Below are 10,315 nucleotides of genomic sequence, written 5' to 3'. Positions count from 1 at the left end.
TATAGGCAATGAGGCTAGGTTACCTGCGTTTGTCAAATAGAGCCCAAGTTGTAGTTGTGCCCCTTACCCAGGAGGTGTGCCATATACCCCTAAATTGTGCCTGTTAGACGAGAGCACACCAGTCCCCCACCCCCTCCACCCTGCTCCCCACTACTTGAGTTTAATTGTGCTTTTCTCCTGGGTGGGCCTGTGTTTGTTCGTCTGCTGGTTTCATGTTAGTATTGAGTACGTTGGATACTTGCTTTTCCATTCCTGTGGTACTTTACTAAGTAGAATGTTGTCCACTTCCATCCAGGTTAATGCAAAAGAAGTAAAGTCTCCATCTTTTATGGCTGAATAGTATTCCACAGTGTATATACACCACAGTTTATTAATCTATTCAAGTGCTGATAGGCACATCTTGGCAATTGTGAATTGAGCTGTGATAAACATTCTAGTGCATATGTTCTTAATAACTATGGAACACTTTGGGAATTTGTGTGTCATCCTTGCTCAGGGGCCAGGCTAATCTTCTCTGTATTATTCTAATTGTAGTGTATGTGCTGCTGAAGCAAGCACCAGAAACTTCTTGAGAACTATCTGTACTTGCTATCTCTATTTTACCTCACTGGCCCCTCAGTACCCTAACCTGGCTTCTACCCCATCATCCCATTGAAGCAGCCCTGGCCAAGGACAGGAATGACCATTTTGTGAGTCAATCCCACGTGTACTTTAAACCCAAATCTAGCTTGATCTCTCAGCAGCCCACTGAGTTGAAGCACTCTCTTCCCTGGGCCTCCGTCAACCATGCTTTTCTCCTTTTCAGTCTTCTTTGCTGGATCATTCTTTACTCAATCCTTAGATTGAGAGTTCTTCGGAGCTCAGTCTGGGGGTCATTCCTCTTCTCACCTGATCTTCTCTTCCTCAGTGAGCCCATCTATTCTTCTGATGGACATTGACAAATTTGACACTGAGCCCAGGCTTTGTCCATGAGCTCCAAAACTGTATATCTGACCACACAGTTGACATTTCTATATAATGAGTTACAAACTTCTTAAAGCTTTTACCAAAAGCTTCAGAACATCTTAAATGGAACTCACAATTTTGTTCCCTGACCTGTTTCTTAATTGCCCCAGACCTGGATCTCTTCTCATTTTCCTTAACTAGGGAATGGCAGCTACCATCATCCTTCCAGGTGTGCAAGGTTAGAAACCCAAGAGTCATCCTCCACGTCTCTCCCTAACCTCCCTAACCCATTACAAAGTCCTGCCATTTCCACCTCCTGGGGTTGACCACCATCATCTAGGACAATTCTCAACCTTCCTAATGCTGTAGCCCTTTAATACAGTTCCTGTGGGTCACGACTCACAGGTTGAGAACTGCTGATCTAGGATGAGCTAAAATTACCTCTCACTGGAGCCCTACAACAGTCTCTCAATTGGTCTTTCTGCCCCTCTCTTACCCACCTCTAACCTGATCTCCACATTCTAACCAGGGTATCCTTTTTTTTTTTTTAGTTGTCAAGTTAACTGTTTATTCTATGCACTTTTACCATTGTCAAAAAGATCATACTTGGCTTTTTGTATCTCACTGGGCCCAGGAGAATAAATGACCAATGGGTCTAATTTCAGTCTTTTTAAAAATTAGATCATGACTGTGTATACTACTGCATTTATGGGGTGCAATGTGCTGACTTTATACACAATTTGGAATGTTTACATCAAACTGGTTAACATAGCCTTCACCTTGCTTATTTACTTGTTGTGTTTAGACATTTATACTCTACTCTTAATATATTTTACATGTACTCTTGCACTATGTGCTGTAGGTGAGGTCCCACTGATTACCTTCCCTCTACCCTGCACCCCCTTCCCCTCCTCTTCCCCTCCCCTTCCCCTCCTCAGTTATAGCCCAGAAAGAAGGAGAGAAGAGGAAGGCCAGGGTATCTTTTAAAAACAAACTGATCGCATCACCTTCATGCTGGAGACACATCCACTACTTCCTGTTGTACTTAAATGAAGGTGAAACTCCTTAATATGGAGACCCATAGGGCTCTGCCTGGCCTTCCCCCTCCAGAATTCTCTGCCTCAGTTCTCTGCCCCTCTCACACTGCCCTTCTTGGCTCCTCAAATTCTCCCTTCTCCCCTCCTTCAGAGCCTTTGCATACACTTTTAACCCTCTGTCTGAAATTCTTAACTACATCTGCCAACTGACCTCAGCTGCATCATTACTTCCTCAGAAAAGCCCTTTCTTCCCTTTTAAAAAACATTTATTTCAGATTAATATGGGGGCACATACAATTAGGTTGTATAGTCTGCTTTGTAAAGTTAAAGTCCAAATTGTAGTTGTGTCCTTCACGAAGGAAGTGTGCCCTGTACCCGTGCAACATACACGTTGGGTGGGAATTTACCCAACCCCTTTCCCCTTCCCCCACTTAAATTTAATTGAGTTTCTCTCAATTAATATAAAAGCCTTTTTGACTCCCCTAAAAGCCAGTATCCCTGACTCTTGGGCCCTCCAAAGCCACCTTCTGCCTGTGTTTTTGGTGCACAATGTAAGAGGTTTTAGAAGGAGACTCATCTGACGTCCCTCCCCTGGCCTATTCCAGTCTCTTTGGGGAGCCCATGTGTGGCAGCAGCCTAGTTCCCCTTCTTCCTTCCCTTCCCAGCCTTTACTTACAGATGGGATGAGGGAATAATGGAGGAAGAGCTCCATGTCCGCTGAGCTGGCACAGGTGCCATTGAGCTGCCTGGTCCTGAAAAATGGCAAAAAATCACATTCTCATTAAAAATCACTGCTGTAGTCAATGATCCTTTACCCTTGAACTTGTCTGTCAGGAGTTTGGCTTATAAGATCAAATGGGTCTTTTTTAACTTCACTTTCTCAGAGCCAGGGCTGCTCACCTGTGGTGTGTCTTCCCTAAGTGGATAATTCTCTTCCATATTTCTTTCTCTAGCTGGATTATCTATCCAGCTTCCTTGCTAGCTGGAAATAACTCTCTAATTTCTTCATGACAGGTTGGAGGCAGATTCTGGTCCTGTGGGGACTCAAAGCCTATATAACTTGAACATCTTTTTTAAGTAAAACTATAAAAATATCTTACTTGTTCATATTTTATGGGAGACACATGACCACATGAACAATTAATTAGGGTCTCTCCCACCCTCCTAGAGCTTTGTTAAGTGTCCTGTGTGAGTGAGGGGCCCTGAGACTGAAGTGTCATTAACTTCACAGGATATCAGCCTTCAGACTTTGCTCTCCATGGCCAAGGTCACTTAGGATCTACTGTGGGCTGTAGGGGCAGGAGAGATTTATAGCAGGGTAGAAGTGGGGATGACTCCTGGGAGCTACCTGGCCTTACAAATGGTATTGAGACCAACCATAGGGTAACACCAAGCTGTAGGGGTTGACCATGACTCAGCTGACATGATGATTCCAAAGTGGCTCCCCAGGAGGTAAGAGGTATCAGCTCTCCATCTACGATGCTTTCATCTGGGGGGAAGGACAAGACCACATTCTCTGTCCTTTCCAGCCCTTACTGTCTACAGGACAGGGCTGGTGGGAACTCATGTCTTAAATATGTGGTAGCAATCTTATAGCTTCTCCTTGCAGAGACTTTGCCTTTCTGAGGCTCCCAGCACACTTGACATCAGCCATCTTGGAAGTGTTTACACCATGGAAATCAGCAAATACTATGAATCAGGGCTCAATGTATCATTTTGTAGATTGTCTATATAAGGGAGGAAACACTATCAACGCAGATTTAAAAACATACGTTTGCAGCCAGTACATTGTGAGTAGCAAAAAGAATTGAGAAGATATTCTTTTAGAATTCAAAAAACTTTTATCTCACTTAGCAAAGTATCAGTAGTTCCTATCAATTGATGAATGAGTGAAGTTCTGACTTACATTTTGATTCTGCTGCTCCACATTTTTCTTACTCATTACTGTCAATCTAAATGTCAACCAACATTCATGTCAAAGCCATGCTCCTTCACCCATTGCAATCATGAGTAGCTATAGATGCGAGTTCAGAAAAAGTCAATGAAAGCTTTCCGTGATAATTAATTGGCCACGTGGAATTTGCAATTTAGAGAGTGTATATCTCATCATTTGTAAGTTATGTGCACTATATCTGTTATATCAGTATAATTTATAATAAACATATGCATACTTGTTTTCAGGGAGCCACTGATTACATATTTCACACCCTGGCACTGGGTGTGATCTAAAGTAATGAGGACGTTCAAGTTTGGAGGACTGAAGTGAACAATATGCTTTAGAAGAAAGACAAGTTTAGAGGAAAGAACACGGGAGAAAGCCAGTGTCCAACCCTACCCCCTTGTCCCTACGCTCTGCCTTGTGTAAGTTCTTTTTTCCTGCTTTGTAAAATGAGATTGAACCACATTGACTATAAATCACATTTATACACAAGACACAGTTATCATCCACTATGATCCACTTCAACGTGTGTATGTGTGTGTGTGCATGCGTGTGTTTAAGAAATTTCACAAAATAATGCTCTTGATATTCCTAATTTGATATAAATTTTTATTCTGTCCCATTCCACTTTGTAAAATGCTGGTCATACCACTAAATTAATTTTACAACCCACTAATATATTGCAACCTTTGGAAACAAACGAACAAACAAACTTGACTATCAGATGATTGACAGGGTCCCATCCACACATGAAGGCCCCTGGCTTGATGACACATTCAGCAAGTATGTGTCTTTGCACTGCTGGACCCTACACATGGCGACCTGTTCGGATGTGTAAACAGCAAGTGAGGTCATTTGGAAAGTTTAGCTCAGATCTTATCACTTCCTCGCTCTTCCCAGCCCCTCCTCCCCCATGCCTCCCCCAGGACCTCTGAGCTCAGCTTGCAGTGCTCTCAGCCCTCACCGAGTCTGCTTTATGGAGTAAGGGCATTTTTCATGTCTAATCTCTTACCTTTAGGTTGTGGGCTTTTCCAAAGCTAGAAACATGTTCTACTTAACTTTGAACTTCAGCCATCCACCCCCTAACCCCCTTCCCCCCAGGCCTCTGGACTTGAGACTTGCAAGGTACATAATAAACGAGTGTCAGTACTTGTGTAATGAATGAGAGGAGGAAGGGAGAGAGGGGAGGAGGGAGGAAGACATAGCCCACACTGTGTACTTGGCCTGTCAGTGGCTGACCAACACATCCTGTCCGCTCTCATCTACTCCTGGTCATGGAACCACAGACTCAAGCCTCTGGAATCCACCCATCTGGGGTGTGAATGCCTCTGGGCCCTCCCCCACCCCACCCCGTGGGGCACCGTGAAGCCCCATTAGGCATTTTCAGTGGTGGGAACACTGGCCTTCCAAGGCCAACCCTTCTGTCTCACTGAGCCAGCAAGGGCCACCGGACAAAGCACGGGCTTTGGAGCCAGGCAGACCTGAAAGCCAGACCTAGCTCTGCGATGTAGAAACTGTGTGGCCTTGAGTAAGCTGTGCCCCTCTCTAGGCCTTACTCTTCCCATCCTGAAAATAGATCCAACGCCCCTCTTCCAGGGTGCCGAGAAGAGTAGACACAGTGAGAGTCAAGTGTCCGGCCTCCATACCCAAAAAGTAATGCTTCTTCCCCGGCCCTTCCCGGCTTGTGATGGCCCTGACAAAAGAGAGGAGTGTTCCCTTTTGCAGAGCTGCGAGGGGACTCTCTCTGTGTGCTTCTACCTCCTCAGACTCTGCGTCTGTCTGCTCCTCTGTCCCCAGGGTCTCCAGGGAGCCTTTCTCCAGACGAGAAGCAGCAACCTCTGTTGTCCCTCACAACCTACCATCCCCCCAACTCAGCACAACGCCAAACATAGTCACACTCAGCCAAGCAGAGGTCCCTGGTCTCGGGAGTTTCTGGCCTCAAGTGTCCCTGGCCTTGGGCCTGCCCTTGATTGTGAGTGGATGGCAGTTCCTCATCTGGTTAACCAATAGCTACTGTGTTTCCCCCAAAGTAAGACACTGTCTTATGTTTATTTTTCTCAAGAAGACACACTAGGGCTTATTTTCAGGGGATGTCTTATCTTTATTAAGTATAATACAACAATCTACATTTATTCAAATACAGTTAAGTCATCTTCTTCTGGAACCTGACAGGGGAAGCTGACCTTGTTGATGGGGCTGGCGCTAGTGATGTGTGAACTCCTTTCATGCAGTCACACATGAGCAATAGGATGCCTGCGACCACGGTTACCGCACGCACCCCCATGCAAGAGCTAATGGCTCAGAGAAAGGAGCTGTGGCAGATAAAAGGTATTCCAGTCTTCCTTACTGCTCAGTGCCAAAATGCATGCCGTGGCTATGCACATACACTGCATAGCCACACCCATCACCAGGTCTTATTATTGGGGTAGGGTTTATATTTAACAAATGCATAGAAATCCTGCTAGGGCTTATTTTGGGGGTAAGTTTTATTTTTGGGGAAACACAGTAGTAGGGCTGCTACACTTGGCCCTGTGCCCAGTCTCATACATTAGTACTGTGGGAAGGGTGGCCCAGAGCACTGTGACTGTGCCCATAATAGCCCAGCTGCCCTCCCCAGCTGCCAGCTTCTTCTGATGCCATGCTAGGAAGAGGCCTGAGCAGGATAAGCTGCCATGAGTCCACTCAGCTTTTCAGCTGAGGGGTGTGGCTCCTTAGGCTCAGAGGACCATGGACCTCAGCTTAGTCACTTCTGGATTGAGGCAATGGCCTGCTTGGGACACAGCCCACTGGGACAGCAGCCAGTCTATTGTCAGGCTCTGGCTTTTCACAGGTCTGTGTTCCCCACTGAATGGGGATCTCTTTGAGGGAAGTGACCCTTCTCACTCAACTCTGGGTGCCCAGCTCCTGGCCCAACCTCTGGCAACAGTAGGTGTTCATCAATGTTTCCTAAATGGATCGATGGAGAGCTAACACGCCTTGAGGGCCTACTATGTGCCAGGCAATGTTTCAGAGGATGTACATTAGCTATTTTTCATCCTTACACCAGCCCTCTGAGAAGGGTACTATTATCACCCCATTTCACAGATGAGAAAACTGAGGAACCAAAAGATTAAGAAGCTTGTCTGAGCACTCTCAGAGGGGAGACAGGAGAATGCCAGGAGCCTGTAAAGATTTAAGAGTGAACTTGTACACCAGGTCCTTTGTGCAGGGCTTTGAGAATTCCATGGAAGAAAGCAAACTTTTTTCTAAAAATGAAATCCAGATGAAGTGGTAGGCTGTCTGGGGGAGGAGGAGGGGATGGTGGGGCTCCAAGTGTCTCCTTTTCTATGTGGCTCTCATTATACCTGTCTTTGTTGCCGTGGCTCCTATTCTCTCTTTTGTCCTACATGGTTTTTATTCTAATCAGAAGACAGTTGTTCTATTTTTTGTTATATTTTGTGGTAGTCTTTTCAGTTCTTGTGTCTTAAACATTTAACAGTTGGAGTAAGGGTTCTTAATTCCTGCTGCCTGGGCAGGACTTTACAGATCTCTAATCCTGTAAGCTGTGGATTAGGTAGGACAGGGGTTATTACACCTGACTGATAGATGAGGAAACTGAGGCTTTAAGATTTACCTAAAACTGCAGAGTCAGAATTTTAACCCAGGTCTTCTAACAACACATCTGGGCTCCACCCACTCCACTCTGTGTCTCTGCACTGAAGAGGAAAGAAACCTATTCCCTGACCCAGTAACCTATGTATGGTTCCTTCCTCCAAACCACCCTGCCGACAGATTAGCTGATGCCTTTCTCAAGTTTCCACTAATCACAACAATAAAGACAGAAACACTGGCTGTCCAGCGTGACTTGTCTCAGACCCACCACTTACAGCTCACCTTGTGTTTTTAGGAAGCATCTTGGTGGAGAAGCACCAACCTGTCACCCTGGTGGGTACTTTGGTAGCACAGGAAGCTTCTCTGGACTATGCTCTGGGCTCCTCCAGCTCCTGGTGATGATTGCTGCTGATGAACTGGTGTTCTTCCCAGTTCTTGTACCCAAAAGCCCAGAGAAAAGGCAAACATAGAGTCAAATATTTACCCGGGCAATGAAAGCAGGCAGGCAGCTGTCTTCCTCGTTCCAGACACTGCTGGCTCTGCTGCTTCTCTTCCTCCCCTTCTTAGGCTGCAAAAGCAGGACCTGCTCTCCTACTTCTCTCCCCAGGCTCTTGTGGCCCTTTCAGCCCCTGATCTGGGCACTGGCCTCCTGGGAGCTTTGCCCAGCAGGTATGGCCCCTTTGGCTGTAAAAATTATTACAGGCAATAAACTAGGACTCTGGCTCATAGCAATAAACTAGCACCCCTGGCTCCCAGATTCTCTTGGAAACAGGGTAGTTTCAGAACTGACCTCCCATATGGCAGAATGGGCCTGCTGTCTAAAGTGTTCCTGTCCCCTTCCATAAAGTAAGATCCCTGGGAGGGGTCTTCTCAGCCAGGGATCCTCTATTTCCCAGCCACACTGGCATTCAGGAGCATACACAGATTAGGTCCCACTCATGGAATGTGAGCAGAAGGGATATGTGCCACTTCTGGGTCAAGACTGTCAAGGAGTGTGTCTATTCTACCTTCTGATTCTACTGGGTGGACTCTAAGGCTCTAAGGAAGTAGGGTCACAAGATGTAAAGAGTCTGGGTCCTTGGATCACCATGTAGGGAAAATCATCCTCTACACAGACTGTCCTTTCACAGATTAGTCCATGAAGAAGAAGTAAAGATCTTTTGTAAAAAGCCAGTGAAGTGTGGGGCTTATTTGTTACAGCAGCTAGGGTTACCCTAGCTTACATAGCATGGCATGCAGGAGACTTGTAAGTGTCACATTGCCCAAGGCTTTATTTTAAGGACAAGTCCTCACTGTAATGTCATTGCCTCTTTAAGGGCCCTATCTCCAATGCAGTCGGATTCTAAGGTATTGGGAGTGCTGGCTTCAACATATAAACTGGGCAGTGGCATAGGGTGGGGTGGTACAAGTCAGTTCTTAACACTCCTGATCTGATCAGCTATGGTGGAGCAGGACAGGGTCAGGGAGACCATGGCCAGGCACCACAATGGACAAATCCAGGCCAAACCCAGGGGTTCCTCATCTCTCCTCTGCTTACCAGTGTCGTTCTGTTCTCAAGTCCTGCCTCCAGCATGGCATCTGCCACGAAGTGTCTCCTGATCACCGCGATGGAATCTTCTTTCTCTTGTCTTGGCCTCCATCCTGCCTACATCATGTACTTGCTTGTTCACTTATGGAGAAGCGGTCTGGTGCAGTGGTTCAGAGTGTGTACTTATCAGCTGCGTAACTTTGGGTGAGTTACGTTGCTAACTTCTCCAAGCCTCAGTTTGACCAGAAACAAGCAGTATCTACTTTCTAGATGTATGAGGCTGAAATGAAGTGATGCCCGGAAATGCACAGGAGGGTGCCTGACACACAGGAAGCACTCAGTGGGCATTAGCTGTCCCTGGGTGCTTACTCCATGCTAATTGATCAGGTTGCTACGTACAGAGTCACATCACAGCTAATGGTGTTCAAGTCCCAGTTCCCCCCTCTAGGTCACAGTGGCCTGGAAGCCACCACTAGATCTGATTCAGCACGATGTCTGGGACACAGGGGAGGTCCTGTAGGTGCTTGTTCTCAAGTTAAATGAAGAAAGAAAACCGGAAAAGACGGAAATATGGAGATCCAGCACCACCTAGCTCTCCCACTGAATTCCCTAAACAAAGAAACACTGTCAGTGCATTTCCTCCGAAACCAGGCCCCTCGTCCACTGAAAGAAGCAGCTCTGGGAGCATCTTCACCACATTATTCAAAGACGAAGAATTACAGAGCTTCTCCCTGGAGGCACACAGAGATGCTGTCTCTTCCAGGGGTGCCCATCTTCTGTGTGCTTCCTGGCTCCATTGCTCAGGCTTCAGATGGGTACTTTAAATTGTTGAATGATTCTGGTGATTTCCCTCACAATCCTATAATTCTTCCCTTCACACCATTAAGGAAGAGTCATTACTGAATTGTCACCAGCCACCCTGAGAGGTTGGAAAGGCAGCCACATTAAAGTGGAAAAAAACTAACACATTTGTTTTAAAATGCTTAAGTTCAGAATAATTCTTCCCATAACGAAAGGGCCCTTCCGAGGGGCTGCCACGCCCTACACACGACCCCTTTTGAAATGGGCATGGCCAGTTTCATTTTCCCTCCTTCCGGGGCTTTCTCATTTTAATGTTGAATCCAAACATATATCTTGACTTGTAGCTCCAGGATTTTTCCACCGTGATAACCTGCACAAGCATTTTTGAATGTGACTTCTTCTGTCCAATGCATATACATTTCTTTTTCCGGCTTTGAGGCATTTGAATACTCCCCTTGAGTTCCTGTAGGTTAC

At 46.1% G+C, this 10,315-nt stretch overlaps 1 protein-coding gene and 1 non-coding gene across 2 annotated transcripts in view; both read right to left on the bottom strand.

Moving 5' to 3' along the window:
• The window catches only part of LOC105886559 (stimulated by retinoic acid gene 6 protein-like), a 32,056-nt gene extending 24,128 nt beyond the window's left edge, over positions 1-7,928 (bottom strand). The window contains exons 1-2 of the mRNA XM_023510512.1: positions 7,795-7,928; positions 2,659-2,734 (exon numbers count right to left, since the gene is read on the bottom strand). Of these exons, the coding sequence (XP_023366280.1) occupies positions 2,659-2,720 (62 nt within the window). The 5' untranslated portion in view covers positions 2,721-2,734; positions 7,795-7,928. The remainder of the gene's footprint in view (positions 1-2,658; positions 2,735-7,794) is intronic.
• LOC111723699 lies at positions 452-558 on the bottom strand. The gene has a single exon (XR_002772193.1). It is a non-coding gene; the product is annotated as a U6 spliceosomal RNA (small nuclear RNA).
• Positions 7,929-10,315: the final 2,387 nt, after the last annotated feature.

This window comes from Otolemur garnettii, unplaced genomic scaffold (assembly GCF_000181295.1).
Source record: "Otolemur garnettii isolate 467f Iridium unplaced genomic scaffold, OtoGar3 scaffold00014, whole genome shotgun sequence".
NCBI classification, from domain to species: domain Eukaryota; kingdom Metazoa; phylum Chordata; class Mammalia; order Primates; family Galagidae; genus Otolemur; species Otolemur garnettii.
The sequence above is the reverse complement of the archived record's forward strand: the minus strand, read 5'-3'. Positions and strand labels throughout refer to the sequence as shown.